We start from the raw sequence: 26,054 nt of genomic DNA on the forward strand, positions 1-26,054 counted from the left end.
GGTTCTGCAGTCACACTGAGCTGCCTTGAACTGAGTTGAACTGAGATGAGCTGAGCTGGCTGTGCTGCTCTGAACAAGTCTCATCTCTCCACTGCACAACCTGTCCTGGGCTGGCACTAGTGCTGAGCAGGACGGACCCCAGCTGCAAACCTGACCCCACTGCAAAATAACCTCAGTAACTTCATTACCTCATCACCTCATTAGGTTTCGACAGCTTCAGCAGGCAGTGGTGATCCTGCTGCCTGCAGTTCCCGGCTGTTTCCTATTTCTTGTGCACAGGAATGAACCAATATCTTTTCAGGCTAATAATCAAGTGGTAACAGGTAATGCAGCATGTGAGTGCTGTGGGTGATACACAACACTTACTGCACCTCTCATCCTAAGCTAATGACCTCCACCATACCCACATTGGCTGTCCCTCCTCCTTTACGGAGCTGCCCACCCCAGATTCCCATGGCCTTGTTCTCTGGGTCTCAGCTACTTTTGGACATGACACATAACACCTCTTCACCCTCATGGACAGCTTGTATCACATACAGCTTCTTATCAGCTATGAGACCATTAAACTGTGCATGGATGCCTTCAGCTGGGATTCCGTATCTGCCTCACATTGCTCCCCTTCACTCCATTAACAAAAGGATGGTTTTGCTCTGGTAACATCTCCAGAATCAGCCCCCCCAAACCTGCTGTCTGTACACTCATCTCTCAGTGAGGGGTTGTTTTTGCCGAACTTAAGAACTGCCATGCAGAACCTGGCAGTGGGACATAAACATCTGGGAGTCAGCAACCCCTCTGTGCCATTGCCATAGCTTCAGGAAACAGCCACAGGGAAGTATTGCCTGTAAGCTGATAGCAGAATGGTTACAGGAAAACCCTTAGGAAGATTTTAATTTGCCAGGTTTGAAGCAAATGAACAATGTCCTCACGATGCCGTTTGCCCACTCCACTGGAGAAGGCTCTGGGGAGACCTGAGAGCAGCTCCAGTGCCTAAAGGGGCTGCAGGAAACCTGGAGAGGGGCTTGGGACAAGGGATGTAGGGACAGGCCAAGGGGAATGGCTTGAACCTGCCCGAGGGGAGACTGAGCTGAGCTCTGAGGCAGAAGCTGTTCCCTGTGAGGGTGCTGAGGCGCTGGCACAGGGTGCCCAGAGAAGCTGTGGCTGCCCCATCCCTGGCAGTGCTCAAGGCCAGGTTGGACACAGGGGCTTGGAGCAGCTGCTCCAGTGGAAGGGGTCCCTGCCCATGGCAGGGGTTGGAGCTGGAGGAGCTTTAAGGTCCCTTCCAACACAAACCATTCTGGGATCCTGTGTTTCTACGATTCCCATTCAGTTTGCCTGCAAACACACGCTCTTTACCTGGGATAATGAACTCCTCCCGCTCGCTCCCTCACACCGTAACTAATACCATCACATCCACCGCTCCCCTCTCCCTCAGGGACCGCGGCCATGGCCGTCCCCGCCCCCCCTCCATTCTAGACGCTTCCACGCCCCCCGCCGCCACCGCGGCGGCTCTTCCGCCCGGCGGCTCCCCCGCCCTCCGCCACAGCTTTCCGCATGCGCACTGCGACGCTGCCCGTGACGGGGGGGCGAGAGGCAACGGACTCCTCTGCGCAGGCGCATAGGGACAGCCGGGTGGGCTGTTCTGTCAGTTCACCACCGCCCTCCGGGACGCATGCGCCGGAGGGCAGCTCGGGTGTTCCGTGTGGTCGCCTCCACCCCCGGCGGCCGCGCAGGCGCGGAGCGGCTCCTGAGGAGGCAGTCGGGCTCGTTCCGTCGGGAGCACCGGTTACTGTCAGCGGTGGCGGTGCCCGGTGCCGACAGCGAGCGGAGCCCCCGGCCTGGCCCGACTCGGCCCCATTCGCGGCCCCGACGTGAGCAGAGCCGTGCTCTCGGCTGCCGGTGTCTCCCCTCCCTACCCCGGGGCGGCGGAGGCAGCAGCGCCCCCCTCCCGGCCCGGCCCCCTCCTCCCGCCGCCCCCCTCGCCCCTGCCGGGCCGCGGAGCTGCGATGCCCTCGGACTTCATCTCTCTGCTCAGCGCCGACCTCGACCTCGAGTCCCCCAAGTCCCTCTACTCTAAGGGTGAGTGTGGCACCGGGCCGGGAGGTGGGGCCGCGGAGGGGAGCACCGTGCCCGTGCCGTTACCCGCTGTTAACGGCTGGCCCTGCCTCCGGGCCCGCTCGTCGGGCGGCTTCCCCCCCCCCGCCCTTGTGGCGCCGTCGGGGAGCTTCGCCCGCCCCGACCTCTCCCCCCTCCCCCGCCGTCGTGCGGGCCCCGCCGGGATGCTCGGCCGAGGGGCCCTGGCGCCGGGTCCGGCTCCCCCGGCCGCATTCCTGGCCCGGCCGCGGCGGCCTCAAGAATGTGTCCGAACAGGTTCCTGCGCCCGGGGCCCGGTGGCGGCCCCCGCGGGAGCGGCGCGGCGCCGGGGGGCTCCCCCACCCCGTTTCCTCTCTCCCCGCTCCCTGCCTCGCCGCCGGTGCCGGCCGGGAGCGCGGCGCGGCCCCGCTGCTGCCCGCTTGACCTCGCCGTTTGGCGGCGCATCCGCAGGGATGCGGCTGGAGCCCGATGCTGCCCCGGCGGGGGGTGCTGAGGGGGCAGCGGCTCCGGCCTGGAGCTGCGAGCGCAGAGTAACGGGGTGCGGGTGAATTCCTCGGGAGGGGGTTCCGGCCTCGGAGCGACCCTGAACGTGTTGATTTGGGTTAGGAACTGGACAGCGGCCCTGAAAGCAGAGGTCTGGTTTCCGTCCCGGTGGTGGGTACCGGTACCAGGGGGCTTGGAGCATCCCTGGCTGTTAACTCGTGGAGCAAGTGTAAAACGGCATCGCTGGGGCGTGGGAAGTGGAGCCTAAGGGAGAACGTGGGGAATATTAAACGTTGAGAACACCTGTTTTCATAGGATTTCTGTTTTGAGAAGGGCACACTAACCGAGGGTGTGTATGTTCAGAGAGGTGCTACATGCCACGCAAGTTCTTACCTCGCCATTGCTTATTTGAGACTTAAGTCACTAGAAGTAGTTTGTTGAGCACCTCTGCACACAGCACAGGTGGTGGGGAGCAGCTCTGCGGGGTATGACAGCAGAAATTGACAGTCTTTTGTTAGCCGGAAGGTACCCGAGCGGAGTTCTGTATTCTTATGGGAATGATTAAACATTTAAAGCATTTCTGGGGCTAACTGCAGTGTTCTCATAACTCAGAGCTGTGTGTTGTTAGTGGTGAAGGTATAAGAAATAAAAGGACTTTAACCAAATCATAGCACACCTTTTAAGCTCTCGAAGTGCTCTAGGTCATTGTCTTGCTGTTTAGAGATCTTAAAGTTAGTGCCACTTTGTAATAGTCTAGAGATCTTGTTTAAGATGTCCCTGCAGGGGCTTAAGGCTCTCCTGTTCCCTAACCCATACGTATGCCAGTTGATTTCAGTCCTAGTGAGGGTGGCAGAAGGGAAAAGAGTATTTTGAAGCAGGACAGCTTGATTAAAACATTGAGGTGATAAATCCCCATCAAAGTGACCATTTATTGTATTGGATATTTGAGAAGTGTGCAGTGTGAATTTGTAAAACAGTTGAAATGAAAATGTTCTATGTAAGTTACTAAACTTTAAAGACTTGGGCTTAACTGAGCAAAACTTTGGAGCAATTTGATCTTACTATTATTTTCCAACTTTTTTTATCTTTAATGGAATGGCTGAGGTCCTTTTCCTTCCTGAAACAGACACTCGGACTGATTAATCAAGAGTGTATTTTTAATTCTGGTGATGTTGATGCAAGTTCAGAGCTCGAAAAGATCTAGAGAGGGATGTCTGGTCCATCTCTATCCTTTTGTTGAGGGATGTTTAGGAGGGGCCATAATGAGCTGTTAGATCCAGCAAGATGGCACATGATAGAGGTGTCTGGAGCAGTGAGTGGTTATAAAGAGATTAAAGCAAGGTTGGCTTGTCATGTTTTGTCATAATAAAAGATCAAAGAGATTTTAAGTTGAAATGCAGTTTAATTAAAATTTAGAGCCAATGAATACGATTTTCCAGAGCGAATAACAAAGTGATCGTCTCTTTATTGTGATGTATATTAGTATTATTTCTAGCTGGATTTAGGAAAGGTGGTTAGTGTTATCTGGTTAATCAGAACACACTTCGGTGTGCTTTTGTTTTTTTTCCTCTCTGTATGTATGGATAAACTTACCCTGTGGACAAATGTTCTGGATCAGAATATGAATACAGCTGATGCGATAAAGGGAAAGGTCTGAACACAGTGAGAAAGCCACAAATATGCATTTGTGATGAGGGTGTGTTAGGAGCATGTAGCTTCTCATAACTGCTCTCCTTTTAGAAACGCAGCTACCCTGCAGTTTGGAATCCATCTTGCAGATTGAATTGGGGCCAGTAACTTCTCCTCTGAATTGCATTCCTGTGTGTGCGTCGGGATGGTTGCGGTTTAGTGATACCCGTCTTGTATGTTTGTCAGTGGCGATCCCTGTGGTGTTCTGGAAATGCAGAGATCATGAAAGCAAGAGATTGGGGTGGTCCTGGGGGTAACCGGGGTTTCTAACATCTAAACTTCAGTTAAAGTGGAAGAGTTTTAGAGTGTTAATTAAAACACACTTGCCTGTTCTTTAAAGTGAAGTTCTATTTGAAACCTCAGTGAATCAACATGCAGCTTCTGCTAGTGCAGTTTTTAATGATACAGTTGTCCCATTCTCTGGAGGGATTGGGTTATGTCATCAGTCGTGTTGTGTGTTAAGGTTTTGGCTTGTGTGGCCATCTCAGTTAAGATTTTTGTTTTCATATTCCTCTAAAAATGTTAAGCAAAACTAAAAGCACACAAACCTGAGGTGACATGGCAATACAAGCAAAGGGAGAGTCATTAGTTTAAAATTTACTTATTTTCATATATGCATAGCTTAGGAAAGGGAATATTTTTCTTTGAATACCTAAATACTTGCAGTTTTCACTCTTGTAGTGGGGTTTCATGAGCAGTTCCAGCCAGCATGAATTCCCACTTGCTGAGTTCAAGCAGTCTTGTCCCCTGCCTGTTCCTTACTGCTCTGTGCGTACCAACCCTTGTGGCAATGTGGAGATCTGGGTTGGGGAACTGGTCATATTAAAACGAAATCTCCTCTTCCCCTATTCCTTCTCAAGAACTAGGAAAAGGAAAAAGGGAAGAGAAATGTTGGTTTTTAACTAGGTGAGTATCTTTGTCATGTTTGCTGTGGGTCTTTGTGAATGGGCTTGTGCTGACTCAAGGAAAGGACATGTGGAAACTAGCAGTGGGGAAGGGTGGGACAGCTTCTTTCAACAGCAGTGCCAGCTTATATTGGCTTAAAATGATAGTGAAACCATACTTAAAGTTGCAGGCTTTTGGAATATGACTGATTATAGCTGCTAGAAATAAAAGAAATATGAAGTCTTGATTTCAAGGCTTGTGGCTGAAGCTTGTCCCCACAGTACCTGAAAAACTGAGTTGTGCTAAGGACTAAAACCTGTCTTGTGATGTATAATCAGTTTGTTTTTCTTTTTTTTTTCATGTATATCCTTAGTAATCATTGCAGAAGTATGATATCTCCTAACAAGAAAATAGACACATACAAAAATGTATGCATTTCTGAATGCTGAAAATCTTCAGAATGTAATGGGTTTAATTCCCATCTTTACATAACATACTGTTCTATTTGAAATAAAACAGCCCAAATGTGCATACAAATTAGTAATGTAGTAAAAAAGTCACTGGAGCATAAAACCTAAAACCTTAAGGCTAGTTTTCTGTGGTTGAATATCATATGCACCGTTCAGATATAGCACAGTTAGCTATTAATTGTCAACAGGCAGAGCTGAGAAACTGTGATTAAAGCAGTTCATCAGGTGTCAGGTACTAAAGCCAAATTGATTAAGTATGGGATTCATTTAGCAAATACATTAATTTTGAACAAATAAAGTGTGTGTTTGTTAACAAAGTTGCATTTTTGAACTGCAGCAAGTGCATCCATAACTTTTTAATCATTGTCTCCCCCCTCTGATTTCTCTTTACACAGCCAAGTAACTGTAAAACTGTGAGACTTTCTGGAACTTGGAAGCATCAAGAAAAATGTTTGTAGTCTCCTAAATAACTCTCTTGTCCTAAATATGTCATATAGTTAGAACTCAATTTTCTTCCATGATTAAATGTTACATGACAGTAATCTACTTGTATTTACCGAGAATTGTTGCTACAACACGTGGTTTGGGATGAATTTTTTTTTCTTTTTCCTACCAGAACTTTTTTCTTTCCATGATCCAGAGGATAACTCCGGTAATTGAATTATCAAAGAGGGATGGAGCAGATGCTTTATAAAAACAGGAAGAGCCTGCTTTTAGTTTTGAACTTTAGCTAGTAGTAGCAGTTTTTAGGGATAGAAATAATACTTAGCTTCTTTTTGTAATAATACTTAACTGTTTTCTAGCTTGCAGAAGGTGCTGTGCTGGGCAAGCAGTGCTGAGGGATGGACTGCATGCACCTGCCTGATGCAGCTCTGCCAGCTGACCCCAGCACCTTCTGACTTAAGTCAAGGAACTGGTTAAATTCTCTGTCAGCCCTGTAAATATCTATTTCTACTTTGAATATTACTAGTTTATTAGCTTTAAAAACAAAAGTCTGGAAAATACTGCTTTGAGATGTATGTGTGGTGCTGGGGTAAGGAGAAAGATTTGTATTCACAGTTTTCCACGTTAATTTGAATATTCTGGTGACAGAGCTGTTTTAACAGACCCTTTTCCCTCCCATCTGTTCTCACCCTTGTACTGTTCTCTGCATTGTGCCAGAACAATTGCTTTTTGTGGTGGCAAGATGAATGGGATTGGGAAACTAGTCTACAATGAGTATCCTGTACTTCTGATAGGATCGGGGAGAACAATGTTAAAAAATCCTGAGTGTGCAGCTGCACAAGTGGTGGTGTGAGGGCAAGAAAAGGAGGTATTGAGGACTGGGATTAAATGGTGGAGGAGGTGGCAGAGAAGGTAGGACTGACAAACTGGCTTTGCAATAGAAAGAAGTGCTCCTCATGTTGTGCCTTCTGTTGCATTTGCTGTGCCTGTGTTCTTGTGCTTACACCAGGAAAGCCAAGCTTTCTGACTGGGCTGTGTTTTGGGGGATAGGTGAGGGAATCCATGTTTAGAGCTTGGGAAACTGGGCAGGATATACCAGCACCTCCCCTGCTACAGGTGTGAATGGAACAGTGTGAGACTGTTCCTGCCATAAGCTCTCCAGTGCTTGCCTGGAGGATATATGTAGTGTAAATGTGTGGTGTGGGTCAAGGAGTAAAGAGATTAAGAGGAATTAAGTAAGCTTTTTTCTTTAGTTCTAAGACTAGTTGTTTTTTTTCCATTGTCAATTTTACTCATTTTGGATACTTAACGTCTATGGAAGTAAAGATGTTTTATTTTCCTGCCTTGGAGAGATCTCAGGGACCCAGAGGTTAGAAAACTGGTTTAAGTTACTGTGCAGATATTTCTGATCATGGATGTGCTTTAGAGGAAGATGTGGTTTTGCAATAGTTCCCATCCATTTTAGTCTATTTTCGGCTCATCACATTCTTTGATGCCAGGTTATGCCACTCAGCATCCCTTATATCACTCAGCATCATCACACCTTGCATTTTATTTTGTTCTGGAAAGTTCTTTTTGCACTTTTGATGCTTAGCAGAGATCTGAGAATCTTTAGAATGTAAAAATATGGAAGTCAAGAGTGTTTGTGCTTCAGTTAATTCAGGATTGTGCCTCATCATATTTGAAATCCGCTGTAGCTGCTCATAAGGGGAATCCATAGGGAACTGCTTTTCAGTAGTCAAGAGGTATAATTTTTTTATCTCATGTTTCCTAGATTGTAGGTTAAGATTTTTCCTTTTTCAGAAAGCATCTGATTTTTATAAGTTTTTGACGGCATAGTTACTTTTTGGGGTCTGTTGTCTAGAAATTGTTGTTAGTTTGAGGCTGGGATTTTTTTTTCCAGATTTTTGCACTTGTATGCATACTACTTAGTTTTATGTGGAAATATATTTCTTTTGAGTTGGAGAAAACAAAAGAGAAGTAATGCTTTCTTTTATGCAAAAAAGGCAATGGCCTGAACTCATTTTGAAGTGTGGGTAATGCTGTTAAACCCTAGAGGGAATTGATGAGTGTCCAAAGTGCAGGTGAAGTAAGGCATGTGATCATGTCTCTGCAGTTTATCACGTTTGTTATCTTCTCTGGGTTTATGTAAAGAGCGAACTGATGAGGTTGAATATTCGGAGAGGTTTTGGCTTTCTCATCTGCAAGTACAGCAATTATTTTAGGAACTGACTGAAATGAACTCTTGGATCTAACTTTGAACTCTGGTGTAAGAGCAGATTCTGATGGGCACATAAGAAAACCTTAAGTATCTACAATTTCCGGATGCGTGCAGTGCTTTAGCAGTATTTTATGGAAATGCTCAGAATCAGTTACATTATGTTGTTAACTTGTGTAGTTCTGAGTGATTTGTATAGTGAATATCATCAAATGAACCAAGATGAATGTTTTCACTGTTTATATATATAAACTCTGAAAAATGGTTCTCCAGTTCCCTCAATTACTTGTCCCTCCAGTAGCTGGAAAGGTAACCTTACAAAGTTTATAGAACTAATGCAGTGTGCCAAAGTAATGCAAAGTTTTGATGCTGAAAGCAGATTTGAGTTGCTGTGAAGTTGAGGTTGTTTGGCAAACACAGGGAAGATGGACAGCATTTCCTGTTAACATCCAGACAAGGTGAAGCATATAGGAGAGATAAAGACAGTAATAAATGTTTTCAAGTACTGGAGTTCCATTCCCCTTCAGGAACTTTGACATTACAAGCCAGTTGTTTCAGTCTCATTGTCTAGAGGCCTGTGTTTTTTTGTGTGTATTCACTCAGCAGAAGAATCTAAGTTTTGATAGCTGCAGAGTTCAGTGGCTTCTATTAACTGTGACAGTTTCTGTTGTCTTCTGCTGAGGGAATATGACCTTCTAATGGACTGTTAACTGGTAGTGGTCATGCAAACGGCTTTGTCAAGTGGAGCAGGAAGATGCGACTTGTAAGTTCTAGTCTGCCTCTCCTAAAACTACATTCTGCTTCCCTGTGTTCTTCTCCTGGGAGAGTGTTGATGGCAGCAGCTTCTCCTGAGCTGCAGGCGGTAGCGGAGTTCTTGTCAAGCAGGACTGCACACCTACACGTTTGAGTAACGTTGAGTACCACTATTAACGTGTGTTTCACAGTTCAGCCAGTACATCTGCCTTTGCAGTGAGGTTCCTTTGTGTGTATGTGTGTACACGTTTAACTATCAAGGCTGGTGCTCCAGGCATACTCAACAGGTTCTAACTGTTTTAAACTCCTCTCTGCATTTGTTAGAATCATAGAACAGTTAGGGTTAGAAAGGACCTTAAGATCATCTAGTTCCACCCCCCCACCACGGGCAGGGACGCTTCATGCTAGACCATGTTTCCCAAGGCTCTGTCCAAATTGGCCTTAAACATTGCCTTGGATGGGGCAGCCACAGCTTCTCTGGACAGCCTGTGCCAGTGCTTCACCACCTTGACAGTAAAGGTGAATGCCACACCACCCTCATTCAACCCCCGTTTAAGTTTGAACCCATAATAAGTAGTGATAAGTGATGAAGAACTTGATCTTTTGTCTGTGAGTATATTTGAATGTAATCAGTCTCCTTCCTTAGCCTGTGTGCAGATACCATTTGCAAGTAAATCTTACTTTGTTCTTCTTTTAGGGCGTCTGAATTCTAGACAGGGCCTTCAGTCTTGCCTTGAAACTTGAACCACCCCTGGAATGGAGTCGCTTTTTAATCGAATGGGAAGAAAAAAAAAGTTTCGTATTTTGTTGTCTGAAAGGATTCACTTTAAGCTTCCATAATTCAGTTATTTGCTGCCATTTATGTAGAAAAGGTTCTTTTGGAGGTGTGGTAGCAAGGAAGGGATTAAAGTACCCCTTGCTGTGCAGGTATTTCAATACATTAATACAATAGCAAAAGAATTCATTTAGGAGGATTACTACCATTCTGCACCTGATCTACAGGCTTTACTTCAGCTTTTAGGTATAGAGGAAAGACAGCTGAAGTACCCTGGGTGTTTGCAACAAACACTTCATATAGTGGGTCACTAGTTTTCTTGTTGAAGAAACTGAGTACAGTTTTTTCCCTCCCTTAGAAGGACAGTAAGAAAAGACAACTTAATCAGGCTGAAGAGATCTTCTTAAGTTAAACAGCATATGACTTATGAGAAGCTGGTCATAGCAGCCTATAATAGCTCAGTTTCTAGGGGAGCAGGGTGGGATAGTTTTAGGGAATGCCAGAATCCTCTGTAGGAGGTAGGCTGTATCTATCCAGATGTAATCATCTGCATGCTTGCGGTTTATCCTGGTGAACTCTAACCCTCAGAGGACTTGCTTTCTGTTACACTGTCTTTCCTTGAATGGGTGTCAAGGTTTAACATAGACAAGGTCTTGCATGTTTTAGCTGGAGATACCAAACTGAAGAAGATTTAAATGAGGGAGAGAGGAGTATGAAAGTCAGGAATTGTACAGCACAGTACAAGCAATTCAAACTAAGCAGCAATTTAAAACAAAAGATGATGTTGTGGTTTAAGCCCAGCTGGTAACTCAGACCTGCACAGCTGCTTTCTCACTCCCCCCATGTTTCCCCTCCTGCTCCCAGAAGGATGGGAAGAACTGAAAGAAGTAAATCCCACAAATTGAAGTAGGAGCAGTCCAGTAACTAGGGTATAACACAAAGCCACTACCATCAATAATAATAATAATCATAAGGGAAATAACATGGGGAAAGAATACAAAATGAAAACAGGAAAAGGAAAATAAAACAATAAGTGCAAGTGATGCACTATACAACCGCTCACCACCTGTGAACCAATACCCAGCCTGACCCAAGTAGCAATCTGGGCCTTCTGGGTAACTCCCCCCAGTTTCTGTACTGGGCATGATGTCCTGTGGTATGGAATACCCCTTTGGCCAGTTTGGGTCAGGTGTCCTGTCTCCGCTTCCTCCTGGCTTCCCGTGCCCCTCCTCACTGGCAGAGCATGAGACTGAAAAGCCCTTGATTGGAGTAAGCATTACTGAGCAACAAGTAAGACACTGGTATGTTATCAGTGTTGTTCTCAGGCTAAAGTAGAAAACTCAGAACTGCACCAGCTATTAAAAAGGAGAAAATAACTATTACAGCTGAACCCAGGACAACTTTTTTTTGTTTTTCCTTTTCTTCTGTACACCACTTAGTTGTGGAAACAGTTGAAAAATGCTTTGAGGGGTAAAAGGATAAATGGTTCAAGAAGCTGTTAGATTTGTAGAGGATAAATCTATGGAAACTTGTAAACTAGGGAGTTAGCCTGCAGTAGGGCTGCTGTCAATCCATTCTCCACCTAGCCTGTAGTTGTGCTTGGGATTGCCCTGACTCAGGTGCAGGATCTTGTACTTGGCTTTGTTTAAGTCCATGAGGCTCACGTGGTTCCACATCTCCAGCCTGTCCAGATCCCTCTGTATCCCATCCCTTTCCTTCCAGCGTGTTGACTGCACCATACAGCTCTGTATGGTGTTGTCAGTAAATTTGCTGTGAGTGCTCGACACCACTGGCCATGTCTCTGACAAAGATGTTAAACAGCATGCACCTCATCAGTTGCATCTCTCTTTATCTGCAGCCTAAGGGAGCCTTGGTGCGTATCAACAGCACTGCTTGTTGGAAAGAACATAGGGCTTCTAGATGCAGAGCCTGAGGTGAAACTGTAGCACCTTGGGCTTGATAAAAGCTTACTTTGAACAAATGCTGTCCGTAACACTTCTATTCTGCTATAATAGCTGCTGTAGTACTAAATGTGACAGAAAACTGAGCAGTTAATCTGGGACTTGTGTGCCATGCTCTGAGATGCCTTGTGACTGGACAAAATGTGTGTGAAACATGCAGGATGTCTTTCATCAGTGTTCTTTACATTGATGCAGTTTCACCTCCTAATCTGGGATCTTGCAGTATGAGCAAGAGAAGTTGGTGAGATTCAAAAGTCTTGGGCTCCATCACTTGGACACAACACTTCTTTTATGTGCCTTATTAATCAGTTTATTAGAAGTGGTGTTACAGACATCAGGCCTTAAGCAGTGCTTTCTTTTAACTGTGGTGAGGATTACTGTTTGTTAAACATCGTGTTTGGTTTTAGAAATTGTGTTTATCATCAAATATAGTAATTGAAATACCAGTAGAAACCAAAATGCTGGTAGGAAGTATAAATATTTCTCAGTTTGGGGGATGACAAAATACCTTTTAATGTCAGTATCTTACTAAAGAAAGGAGGTGTGAGGATGGTTAGCAACCTCAAGATGCTAGAGCTCATGCTAGGACATGTGTGTCTCATGAACATAGCCTCTACACCCAGTTCTATAATAAAATCCTGACTCCAAGAGATGGTTGCAGTGTATTGGAAATCTGAACACCTGTATGTTTTTGTGCTTCAGGTTAGGTAATGTGGTATCAGGTGAAAAAGGTGCATGTATTTTTCATTGCTGCTGTCGCATTTCGTGTTTTACAGCAAATGTGAGAGATGGCAAAAATAACACTGGGGGGGAGGGGGGAGGGAAATGTGCAGACCTGAAAGGGCTGAGAAAAGTAATTTCAAGGCATTTGTAAACTGAGGGTTGGGTGGACTCCTCTGTGCCTCCAAACTTGGATGGTGCTTGCACCTAAGGAATGAGCATAACTGTTTCTGGTGAACTTTGGTTCTGAAAACAATCCTGATGTTTTAACATGGTTGATAAATAGCTAATAATGGTACTCCTTGGTCATACTGTATTTGGGTTTCTTTGAACATTTGAGAAATTAAGTCTTTGTGGAGCCAGTGTGAAGTTGGGAAGAAAACCAACTCTCCTTAAAATCCATTGTAGTATAGAATCATAAATAACAAAATGCCGTTGTTACAACATCTGTATCCAAGAGTGTTGCATGGGAAAATGAGGTGATTTGAATTCCTTAATTGAATTTTTATACCTGTCGTATTTGGATTCTTCCCAAACATAAGCTTAGCTCAGCTTCCTGCATGCTATCAGATTAAAATACAGCAGCATCAGATATACTGTTTTTAATTCTTACGTCATTGTGAATGGATTGATTTCCACCCGCACCCCCGTATTTTTATTTCTGCTACCATTTTGGGTTGTTTGAGAGAAATGTCTTTAAATGGTGCTCCTTATATGTGATTAGAGGCTTTCAGAGGTGTTGCTGAAGTGTTGAACTGCATCGGAGCGGTACCCTGTAGTGTGCATGTGTGTGCAGTACTCTTCAGTATGTCATTACTGATCCATTTCTTGAAGTGGCAATTACTAGATAATGATGTTCTGTCTTTTGGAGGTGTGTAAAATTGCATGCAAACAAGACACAGGATTTATACTGCCTGTCTACATTTAGAAAAGTACTCTTTGAGCTGTGAATGGGGACGACTGAAACACAGCTAGGAAAGCTTTATTTGATATTTGGATGGATGCTATAAAGAGAATAGTCAGTTGTTGAAATTAAGCTTTAAAAGGGTTAATTTCTCAACCCTATCCTGCTGTTCAGAATTCTGAATATTAACAGCTTTTCTGAAGGTGAGTGGAATACTGCAGTAGTTGGTTTTGTTCGGTTGTGAATTGCTTGCAAAATTACCTCCTTAATATTAGCAATTTTTGGTACTCATACTTGTGCTTTAAAAAAAAGGCAAGAAAAAATATTTGAGTTTCATTTTTAAGTACAAAAAATAATGATATTACAGCTGTGATAAAATTTTAATGACATTGGTTAATAATAATTACTGCTCATCTTTCTTAAAATAGAAGGTCTGTCTTCCAGGAAGCTCTTCTCTCTCTTTGTTAACACACTATAATGTGCATTTCAGTAGCAGCATTTGCAGGCAGTATTTGGATTTTACAGTGTTTGGTTCTAGATGATCAGCATGGACTGCTTGGATCCTCTGCTGATCCTACAAAGTGGAGCTGCACTGCTGTAAACTTTTCCCTATGTGCTTATGAGTTGTGTTGGTTTAGGGTTTGCTGCTTTTGTCTGAAGCCAGAGGGAACTGGAAGGAAGATTTTCTGTTTGGCTGTGTAAAACATCCTTGTATACACTGCAGTTTCTTTGAAAACCTGCCACTGTTGCTGTAGCAGCAATATAATTCTGCCAGCACTGATAATAACAGGAGCACTGGTGAGAAGACTTGCTTCCAGTCCTTTACTGCTTTACCATCTACAGATGCTCTGAATATAATGTGGCAGATAAGAGGGAGGGAATAGAACTCTCTAGCTGTTTCCACTGGCCTCTCCTTAGATGTGCTGCTGAAATGAAAATACCAGTACAATGTCAGGAAGCATGCCGAGTGTCTTCACACCTTCATTTGAGAGATGTGTGAAAAATAGTGTTCTGGGTACTGCTGGAGAGCTTGTTCAGAATACCTTAATGTCTACAGGAGCAGAAGTCTTTACATATTTTAGGCACATTGTTGATTCGAACAGAGTCTTATGTTTAACTACATTATTCAGAGATATACTTGAAGACACAAAATAAAGACATTGTTTTAGTAAGCGTTACATAGCAGATTGATCACTGGATGAGATCAGTTTGGGTGCTGCTGCTAGCTGGCAGGGGAGCCTGGGAAGTTATGTTCTTCTTGCAACTCAGTTTCTGCATTGGCAAAAATACCAGTAATAAGGCTGACAACTTTGTAAAATGTTTGAAGGTGTTTGCCTCAAGACTATAAAGTAGTCTTTTGCTGAGCATCCATCGTCTGACTGTTGTGTGATTGTATGAACTATAGTATTTTTCTTGCTCTTTGACTTTTTTTGACATGCAGTTATGCAACAAGTATCTTTATGGTGTAGTGGGGCTTGGCGGAGTTGGGTTTATGGGTGGACTCAATGATTTTAAAGGTCTTCCCCAACCCAAATGATTCTATGATTCTTTGAATAGTTGCTGCTTTTTGTCTGTTCTTATGTATGCTCAAGTAGGGTCTTTTCTTGTTGCTCGGTACTAAACTTAAACCTGCCTTCAGGGCTGTTTGCTTCTTTTTCACTACTGCTAAGCAAGCCTGTGTTAAATCTACAGCTGTAAAGATGTTAGGCAGTACAGAAGCTGTGATAGTCTGTAATGTATCATAAATCCTCTTTTCACAGATACAGAACAAAAGCTGATTTACTCTTTGTCTACTCTTCTTCCAAATCTTTTTTGTAACTTCATAATATGAAATCTCTGCTGTACCTCGAGCAGAGCTGCAGTTGCCTGCAGTTGTGGTGATTCTCACTTATGCAAGTGGAAGTTTGGATCTCCGGTGGAGTACTTGAATAATACAACCAAACTAAAAAAAAAAGGGGGGAAAAAACCTGCACCAACCCAAACTCCTAACAGCAACACAAACACCATGCTGGAGTGGAAAGTACTTTAGTGGTCACAGATTTACCTGGACTGTGCCTGTCTCAGGCTGTTTCTGTTCTGGTTTTATACACTTGTCTGTTTCTCAGTCTACTAGTTGCCTTTCTCAATTCTCAAAGCTTCCTCTGTTGAGCTTCTTACTGGGTCCTGCTTATCCTGCTTTGGCTTCCTGTCTGTACAGTCCCTTTTTGGTTCATCATACCAGTCCTGGCATGCCATCTTATGGGGAAACAAAGTATTCTACAGGCTATGTACAAATTGTTTCATTTGCACAAAGGTATAGGTATGCATTCTCAGTGTAGCTGTAGTAATGTTTTGTCTTGTTAACTTTGAGACCAGCTGTATTTTCTATATATTTTTGTCTATTTATGTCTCTGTTTTCACTGCAGAATTTAGTCCAATGTATCCTGATGTTGCTTCTCCCCATTTACCCTAAATGAAGAGAGAGCAGCCACTGTGCCATGAAGGATGGACTATCTCTGTTGATTCCAATATCTGTTATACTTAAGGGTGGCCTAAGTTTTCTGAAACATATCCTCTGTTCTCTGTGCTCCAATAACCTTGTCTTTGGTGAGTGTATGGAGGGAGCCATGGGGAGGGCTGAGAACCAAAGAGGCTCATCAGCCACCTTAGGGGTTCTTCCTGCCAGGCAAAGTAGTTCCTTCAGAGTATTCCCTCACCAATCTTTTGCTTACAGAAAAATCCACATGGGTCACATGACACTAACATTTAGCAACAAAGCAAAGCTTTCATTAGATGTTGAATATTTAGAGCTGATGTAACACTATCCTTCTTTAAAAAACTCTTTGTGAACTAAGCTGTGGTGGTGGAATCAGTGGCATACAATCAACTTGACCATGAAACTGTATTGTTTGTTGTAGATACCGGACTTCTGAGTAGAGCAGAACTTGAAGTTAAACAAACCAACTTCAGGGTCTTCTGACAGATTCAGAGGACTGAATTTTTCAGGTGGAGAATAGATTTTGGTTTTAGCATCTCTTGCCCACAGAAGTTTCTGAAAGATACACAGCTGCACATTCAGTTCTATTGAAATGCAGCTACCTTTCGAGTGAGGGGTGACAGTTAGGCCCTTAGCTGACATTTGGAACTTTGGCAATATAGGTTTAGCCCCAGACTATGTCTTTACATAAACTGGTTGGCATTACAGAGTCTGTATATGTGTGTGTATGAGTACTCTGAACCTGATTTGTGTGCTTAGCTGGGGATGTGGTGAAATATGAGCATCATTATTTTTTCTTTTATAGAGTTTCTTTTTAATTTGCTGAACATGTGTGCTCTACTTTCCTCACCTACCTCCTGTGTAGGAGAGGCTACTTGAAGGTTCATGTATTTCTAATTGATTTTTAATCTTCATTCCATATAAACAACTCTCTTTGCCTGCTTGCTTGGTTGTTTTTTTGATCAGCTTAGAGTACATCATTAGAAGAGATTTCTGCTTAGATGCTGCCAGCTGATTAGAAGAATACACCAAGGTTTTTTCTTAATCTCTGGTATGACTGTCATGTGCTGCAGCAAGGAAATGGCCTTGGAAGAAGCAGCCAAATCTGTACGGGTATTAAAACATGTTGAGATGGGTATCAGTGGGGATCAAATGCACAGCGTCCAGTGCAGAGGGCTTATTAAAAGACAGGGATTAACTTTGCTGTTCTCCAGGAGGTCATGGAAGTGGTGAACTATTTCCAGGATGTACCTACCCTTAAAGGCAAAAGCCACCAACAACAAGTGGAAAATGTCTCTGCCTCTGTTGCAGACAGTTTGGCTGGTTTTCATTGTCACCCATTTATTGATTGTGCTCTCCCACATATTGCCTTTAGAGTAGAAAGGTGTTCATTACCATTTAGCCTAGGGCTGGGGATAAAAGGAGTGCTGCTTAAGGATCCCCCAGCGTTAGAGGGGATGAAGTCACAGGAACAGATCCCCATGGTGGAAAAGGCAGACAGATGGGTGGCCTGTGGGAGAGCAAGGAGAGTTGGAATGGAGGTAGGAGCTGTAGCTGTAGCAAAGTTAAATGATGTCTGACATCTTTGTTGTTAAGAGGGAAACTTCAGCAAAAAATGGGATTTTTTTTCACATAATGATAAGAAATTGATTTAGAGGCCATTACTTGCAGTAGAAGAATGTCTTAATGCAAAGGCAGAAGCAATACTTCTTTCTTGGGTTCCTTTTTTTGTGTTCTTAGCTATGTGTTGTCAAAAATAACCTGCTAACTTTCCCCCACTATTTCAAGTTTAACTGGTTATTCCACTGAAATTGATTATTGGAACCTCCCCAAAACAGGAGGGTATAGGGGGAATTGCATGCCTATGTTGTGGTTTAAACCAAATCCGCACAGCTTGTGCACTCACTCCCCCCCTTGCTCCTCTGACTCCCGGAGAGTTAGGAAGGAGAATCCAAAGAATGTAGCCCCCACACGTTGAGACAAGCACAGTTTAATAGCTAAGGCACAACATAAATCACTACTGCTACTACTACTACAAATAATAATGATAAAGCCAATAACAAGTGAAGAGAATACAACACCTCACCAGCCACCGACCCATAACTCACCCCACCCTGCCCGACTGAGCACCGACCGATACCTCCTCCATCCCCCCAGAGCTCCAGCCCTTCTGGGTAACTCTCCGTTACATCCTGGGTATGACGTGCTATGGTATGGAATACCTCTTTGGCCAGCCTGGGTCAGGTGTCCTGTCTCTGCTTCCTCCTGGCCTCCCCTCCTCCCTGGCAGAGCATGAGCTCAGAAAAGGCCTTGGACAGACCACACATTTGAGCAGTAACTCAGAACATACTTGCTATCAGCAACCGTTCCCAGCCCGAAAGTCAAAACACAGACTGCACCAGCTACCAAGGAGGAGAAAAATGACTGTTATGGCTCAAACCAGGACAGCCTAAAAAGCAGAAATGGCTGTTGTACTGCATATTGCTCTCTTGGTTCTGTAGCAGGATTCTCTGCACCTGTAGCAATCTGGAGAAGATGACCTTTCCAGATGGTGATATCGGTCTCCCTCCATGTTTGTTATGACCTCATTTGCTAGCAGGTCAGGGCAAAGTTCTGCATCACATTCATAACTTGGCTTCCATGTGTGGAAGTTCAGGGTAGCCTGGCCTTGCTCCTGGTACAAAAGAGCAAAGCGCAAGGAAATCATTGGTCTATATAAGCCCATTCCACAATGTTTAAGGCGCTCATGGTAAAATGAGGATGCTGGCATTCATCATGGGTGAGCCTGCTGTTGCTTTTGAACGTTGAAAATGGGTATTGTCTGCTGTTTAATGTATCTTCTGTGCACCAAGTGCTGAGTTATAAGAAGATGCTCTTTGGTCAACCAAACAGAAGGATCTCAATTAAATTTGCGATAGGCTAAGAAAGCCTCATGAAAGTGTGAGGACAGACAAGTCCTTGGGTAGCATCATGCACTAGTCCTAGCACAGTGCAAGTTAATGAGACACTAAATTACTAGAAATTGCAGTTCTTAATCTGTATAGCTGAAATTTCTGTGTAGCTGCAATGGAAAAGTCAGTCAGGATTCATTAAAGGTGAGTAGCTGTAGAAAAGTCTTGCAAGGGCTGCATGTGATAGAATACTGAATCCACGTGTACTTAGTTTGCTGCATTACAGCTGAACTGATTATTTGCAACTACTTCCATCAGCTCTTTTGGGGAAACTGCTTCTCTTTCCTCTTCTGCCTTCTGTCCTCTTGAAGTGACAGCATCTATTTCTGTTTCAGTGTTAAACTTACATTATTTAACAAGAGACCTTCCACTTGAAGTGGTTTCTGTTGTGACCATAAAAGGTCATTCTAAAATGAGAATTCCTATTTTGCGTTACAAGGGAGAGCCCTCTCCATGGTGGGAATACATGTTTTGGAAAAAGTGGGGCTTTCTTTGGGATGTGTCCAAAGCTGGTGACTTCTCACAGAATCTGAGAGTTGTCTTAGCACTCCTAGGCAGGAAGCAGTTGTGTTGTGGTCCCTTTGCTCCCATAGGCTTAACTGCTATGTTCCCAAGAATAGAGTTTAAACAGAATCACAGTTTCTTATTTACAAGGAAGCATCTAATGTTGCTGGTCACAAGGCATGGTGTGTTTCTGAAAGGTCCTTTGATACTGTGGTGATGAGAATGGTTTAAAAGTTTCAGTGTAGCATTTTCTGTTGGTGGTGATGGGGGAAAGCTGGAGTACTTAGATTTTGGTGTAATCTGAAAAGATTCCTACAAAAGGGGCAAAGGTCTTTGTGCAGTGAGGTGAATAGAATCAAATAGGAAGAGAAGGAGTGCTTACAGATGTGAGCTTGTCATTGTGATCCACCAGCATTCATGCAATCACAGAATCCCAGACTGGTTTGGGTTTGAAGGGACCTTAAAGCTCATCCAGTTCCAATCCCGGACATGGGTAGGGACACCTTCCACTGGAGCAGCTGCTCCAAGCCCCTGAACACTGCCAGGGATGGGGCAGCCACAGCTGCTCTGGGCACCCTGTGCCAGCGCCTCAGCACCCTCAAAGGAAGAACTCCTTCCTTACATCCAACCTAAATGTTCCCTGTTTAAGTTTGAACCCACTGAGATCAAGATCAGCTTCACCCTCCGTTTCTTACCTTCTGTGGGTTATTTTGCCTGCATCATTCTGAGGCCTCTCCTGACTCCTCCTCAAAGACACAGCTCCTGTCACCAACTGTTGGGACTGATCCAGATATGTGTTGACCCAAGGAGATGTGTTTGTGCTGATGGGTGGTGATGCATCCAGCCTTTTCACAGATAGCTTCTGCTCAGTTCTTTCAGTTTAAAATGATCTGATTTCAGCTGTGTGCAGCAGTTTAAATGAGGTGAACATACCTTCTAGGAGTGCTGTATATCCTTTTTGTATCTTCAGGTTTTGTTGCTGCTCTTGCAGCACTTTGGGAAGAGTGGTGGGGATACTTTTAACCTCAGCCAAGATGGTGGCTTCATTCCCATTGATAGCTAGGTGTGCTGGAATGCTGATTATTTGATTTGGGTGCACTGTTTCTGATGTGCTGCAAAACCCAAGCAAGTCTGGTATAACATTGCTTAACTATTTTTAATTAATATTTAAATTCTGAACGCTTTGTTTCAAGCAATACACTGACAAAAACTTACCTTCCCCTACTGAAATTTGTCATTTTTGGTTATTGACCTAATTGTTCTGCTCAGTATAGCCATGTGAAATGCAGCTTTCTGAAGTGTCAGTGTAACTGGCAGGAAGATCAAAGTTACAAGCAGCTGATCTCAGATAAGAGGTTATAAGGATAGGATAATCGGATAAAGGGCAGTTGAAGAAATTTGACACTTGCTGTAAATCTGCCTCTCCCCACATGTCCTTGATTTCAAAAGCCTGGGCTCATCTAGTTAGCTTAGTTGAGGTATTTTGAGGGAAGGTGTGAGATTTGGGAGTTCATTATAAATAAGGTGTGTACTAACTTATTACATGAATGCAGGTAAAGGTTTATATGTGGAAATGAGTTTGTGTGACTCAGCTGATCATTAGTAGCTTGTTATATTGTGTGTTTAAACTGTTTAAACTGTTTAAATTTATATATCCTGAAAAACATATAATATATATATTTTATATATCCTGAAACGCATGTTCCTTTCTGGAACATGTATGGTGGAAGAAAAATGTGTTTAGAGGAGATGCTGGATATAAATGGAGCTACTACTAGAAAAAATAACGCAGAATCTTGAGGTCAACTACCATATTTGTCAAGAGGATTTGAAATGAGCAGTAAGTTACAAGACACCCCTTGCTGTCAGTGAATGAAATTTCAGTTGTTGCTTCAGCACAGTGCTAAAAACACTCCTGCTAAAACCAGGATTTTGTCTATATGTTTTTTTCTTGTTAATTAAGTATAAATATGTAATGATGCTGTATTTTTCCTTTTGCTTTAAATGTAATGCTGCATTTACATACATCTTTTTTTGTGGGTGTTTTCCACAAGAATAACCATAAAATTGTAGCGGATAGTTTCATATACTTAGTGTTCATGCGTGCACACTAGTGTAAAACATGGTGATGGAGGTAAGCTGATCAATAGGAGCTTTAGCTATTTAAATACAGCATCCGGTGTGGAGGGAAACTGTATCCTCTGGGGAAGACTTAGTTTCCTTGCCACAACTCTAGTCTTTCTGGAATTTGTCAGTTTTTGCTTTAATGCTATTTATAGTACAGCATACATAAACATTGGCCTGTGTTTAGGTGAAAACACAAAAGTTTCATTTGAAGTCTGATGTCAGGTTTATTGCAGTGAGCTTTCTTAAAGATACCCAAGCAATTTCAGATGCTTCAGAGAACTGCTGAAGTGAGACTTCCTAATAATCCAGTGCACTAAGCATAGACCTGTAGACCGAAAGGCCTGTAGCACCAGTGCCACCCAGAATAAACGCTGCTGCTGATTTACAAGGGGTTGCTGTCTGGAGCTGTTGTATGAACTTCTGGCTGTAGGGGCAGTTATGGTTCAAGGTGCAGTGATGTCAAGTAGGGAAGTTCCCTCTCTTGTCATAACTATATTTTTCTTCAGCTCATATTTGTGCTTTTTGTAAGTGGGACAAAATCTGAACCTTCCATTCTTTAGTCTCTTGAATTAAGATACTCATCTTGAAGAAAACTTGCAGTTCAGAAGAAAGGAGGACCACACACATCTTATGGTTTCCAAATGCCACACTTTATTTGGTGTATTTCTTGACATATTGAGGCTAGAGGCCGAGCTTACAGGAGCCATTCAGTGTGGAAACAAGTAAACGTTTTCTCTGAAGCTGCTTGGGATTTTGTGGTTTACAGAAGCTTTCTCAGAATCCAGAATGTCAAATAATGAACATGTGCAAATATGCAGCCCTGACTGTGCTTCAGGGCTGCAGAATGTGAGCGGTTTGGGAGTGTGAGTCAGGCTTGTTTTCAGCAAGGTGCAGACACATGTTTCATTCTTTCATATAACTTCCCTGGTCTTTGTGCATCAGGACTGGCTTCACAGCTTATGAAAGAAAAAGAACTGAGACTGATAATCCCCAGAAGCAGTCAGAAAGTGTGGTAATGGGATCATAGAATAGCTAAGGTTGGAAAGGACTTTATAATCTAGTTCAACAGCTGCTGCCATGGGCAGGGACACTTCACACTGAGCCTTGTATCCCAAGGCTCTATCCAGCCTCATCTTCAACACTGTCAGGAATGGGGCATTTACTGCTTCCATAAGCAACCCATTCCAGTACCTCACCACCCTCACAGTGAAGAACTTCTTCCTTACATCCAATCTAAACTTCCCCTGTTTAAGTTTGAACCATTACCTATTGTCCTATCACAATGATCCCTGATGAAGAGACAGGGTTCCCACTCTAATGATTCCATCTATTAAACCAGATTTCAATTTACAGTGACACCTGTTGAAAAATTGTACTGCCTGTACAGTGCTGAAACTGCATGAAAGTGGCTGTTCGAAGTAGTCACTGAGCTTCTTGGCTTAACATTTCTGCACCTTCCACTTACTTCCCTGTTGTTAAAGTTTCAAATACAACTGCATAGAGTCTTAAATGTTATTAGAACAGTTGTGCTCCTTTCTGCAAGCCAGATGGTGCACAGACTCCCTCCTCTTCTGCAGCGGATGGTCCATCCAGAAGTTGATTGCTGTATTTTCAGGGGGTTTTTAACCATGGCAGAGTTGATCTCAGCTGATCTTTCAGTGTTCTGCTTATTCACCTATTGCATGTTTCCTTTCCAAGCGCTTGGGGTTCATTGGCAGAAGTACATTCAATACAATGAAAATAAATTATCTGTTTCCTTCACCTTCCTCAGACATTCTTGTTCAAACAGCAGTATAAATTCTGATTATTTAGTTAATGGATTTTTTCCTTGTACTTTTTGCACACCATTCTCATCTTAAAATCGACAAATTGTGGCTTTGGAGCCTCCTTTCTTCCCCCACTGTGGACATAAAGAAATGGTATTTGACTAGTAGCAGTTCAAAATGCAGTTTAGTTTGGGTTTTATTTTTTGAATCATATTCAAGTCTGTATACACATGCAACTTAAGTAAAAATTGTAATATATAAAGTTAAAATTCACCTTTAATACAGCTATAATTTAGAATATATTTAGACTGTGGAGGTTGTCATACACACAGACAGTACACAATGCTGCTTAGTAAAATGTAGTATGTTGACACTAAAAAAGAACTAACCTTTTTTGAGAAAAGTAAATGAAGTATAAAATGAGAAGTGTCATTGTGACCATACCTTTACTCAACCACTTTTAAACCAGTTCACAGCCATTCCTGGTAGCAGCTTGTGATGTACATAGCAGACAAGTAGTATCCTGTAAACGGCATTATGGTTTTTTGGCTCTTTGTATGCTCCACCAGTTGGTGGTGGGAGAGTTTGCACTCTTACCCAGTACAGTAACTGTTCTGGTTTGTTGCATAGGCAGCATTTGGTATGGGTTGTGGTTTTAATACAGTGATATTTTGCTGGGTGTGTATATACCTGTGCATTTGTCTAGAATATATTTAATTTTTATGGGGTCTGATGCAGCTGAAGCTCTTTGATGAACAGCTCTGTTGGAGTTCTAATTTTTACAGAATTGCTGCACAAATATATTTTTCTTCAGTGTTGAGTATAATTGTTGCTTCATAGGAGGGAAAATACCCTTTAAAAGTACACACTGATAGTTTCATATGTGTCTCAGGCACCTAAATACATAGAAATGAATTTCGTAAAGTTTTGTGGCATGTAATAGCTGATCCAGTTTATAGCTGTTCATCTATAGCTGTTTATAGCTATATTCAGTTTATGGCCTTTCATTTATAGCTGTCCCTGCCCATAGCAAGGGGGTTGGAACTGTTTGATCTTTAAGGTCCCTTATAACCCAGACCATCCTATGAGTCGATGTTCAAGGTTATTTACATCCCTGGACTGGGGGTTTGAAACAGGGCATCTTTGGTGTATCCAGTGGAAAATGCACACATAGCTATGTGCTTGTGCCTGAGTGAAGCTGTTTGGATCACTCAGTGATCCTGTGATAATTTCACAACAGAAATCACAAAAAGAATGTCTTGGATGTTCTACTGCTGCATGGGATCTGCCAGAGCTGTATCATGGGGCTTTGTCTGTAAAGTGGACTGGGATGAGCCATTTTGTTGGTGGAGACACCTTTCTGTGGAACATCTGTGTGAGTTTACAGGAAGTTTGAAGCAAAACTTCAGGGAACTTAGGACTGGAGCAGCTCCTGTATGGAGACAGGCTGAGAAGGTTGGGGCTGTGCAGCCTGGAGAAGAGAAGGCTGAGTGGAGACCTCAGAGCAGCTTCCAGTATCTGAAGAGGGCCTACAGGGATGCTGGTGAGGGACTATTCATTAGGGACTGTAGTGATAGGACAAGGGGTAGTGGGTTCAAACTGAAACAGGGGAAGTTTAGATTGGATATAAGGAGGAAGCTCTTTACTGTGAGGGTGCTGAGACACTGGAATGGGTTTCCCAGGGAGGTTGTGAATGCCCCATCCCTGGTGGTGTTCTAGGCCAGCCTGGACAGAGCCTTAGGTGACCTGGTTTGGTGTGAGGTGTCCCTGCTCATAGCAGGGGGGTTGGAAGTGGATGATCTTAAGGTCCTTTCCAACCCTAACTATTCTAGGATTCTATGAAAAAGAAATGTTGCAGATAAATAGAAGTGAAGTATCTTACGTAACAAGAATTGGCACTTAATACATGGGAAGAGCATAGGGTGTTCTGTGGATGATGGTACTAAATTAATCTCTTTCTTTGGAAGTTGCACAGCTTGCTCTGAGAATGGGTTTGTCTTTGATTCTCATGTACATGCTGTCAACCCCTTCATTCTAAATGAGGGCTGTTTCTGTGGAGGTTCATGAATTATTTCTTTGTTTGAACAAGATTGTGTCCTTTTGTTTCAGTCTTGAGAATGTGCATCTTAACATTTTTGTGGTTGGTTTGTTTTCTGACATAACTTTACTCCATGATGTTGAGATTTCCAAGTGCTTAATGTGACCTTTTCAAAGGCTGGATTATTGTTCATATCTTAGGCAAAAATGTTATTTCTTTTCCCATGCAGAACATGAATAACATTTTGATTAAATCCTTTTTGTTCAACAGAATCTGTCTATGACCTTCTCCCAAAGGAGCTGCAGTTACCACCTTCCAGAGAAACATCTGTAGCATCCATGAGCCAAACAAGCGGTGGCGAGGCAGGTTCGCCGCCTCCAGCTGTAGTTGCTGCTGGTAAGTGTTGTCATTTATTCAATTACTTTTAGGTTGGTAACGTTCTGGCCAACATGAACAGTGCTGGCAAAGTTTTAATTGTGAAAAAGAGCATGTGGAGAAGTATCAGAGTTCATTCTAGGAGAACTTAGTATTAAGTTACTCTGGGTGGTCTAAATTATCAGGTATTCTGTTTTAATTTGCTGTATTTCATGTGTGTAGATATTGATTTTCATAAGAAATAAGTTACTTGTGCTGTTATTACGCAGCACAGACCTGTTAACTCCTAGAATGCTCTCTGACTTCAGAGGTAGTAAATTACTACTTGGAACTAAGGGACAATGCCGACCAACTAAACCAGCGAATTCTAGCTAGGATAAAAAATGGAATGGGAGATTACATTTTGCGTGATGAAGCTTTTGCC

The 26,054-nt window shown here is 43.2% G+C and overlaps 1 protein-coding gene across 1 annotated transcript in view; it reads left to right on the forward strand.

The window, feature by feature from the left end:
- The first annotated feature begins 2,003 nt into the window (after positions 1-2,003).
- NFAT5 (nuclear factor of activated T cells 5) overlaps positions 2,004-26,054 on the forward strand; it is a 65,558-nt gene continuing 41,507 nt past the window's right edge. Inside the window, exons 1-2 of the mRNA XM_034073130.1 lie at positions 2,004-2,076; positions 25,526-25,651. Of these exons, the coding sequence (XP_033929021.1) occupies positions 2,004-2,076; positions 25,526-25,651 (199 nt within the window). The remainder of the gene's footprint in view (positions 2,077-25,525; positions 25,652-26,054) is intronic.

The sequence above is a fragment of the Melopsittacus undulatus genome, chromosome Z, assembly GCF_012275295.1.
Source record: "Melopsittacus undulatus isolate bMelUnd1 chromosome Z, bMelUnd1.mat.Z, whole genome shotgun sequence".
Taxonomy (NCBI): Eukaryota; Metazoa; Chordata; class Aves; order Psittaciformes; family Psittaculidae; genus Melopsittacus; species Melopsittacus undulatus.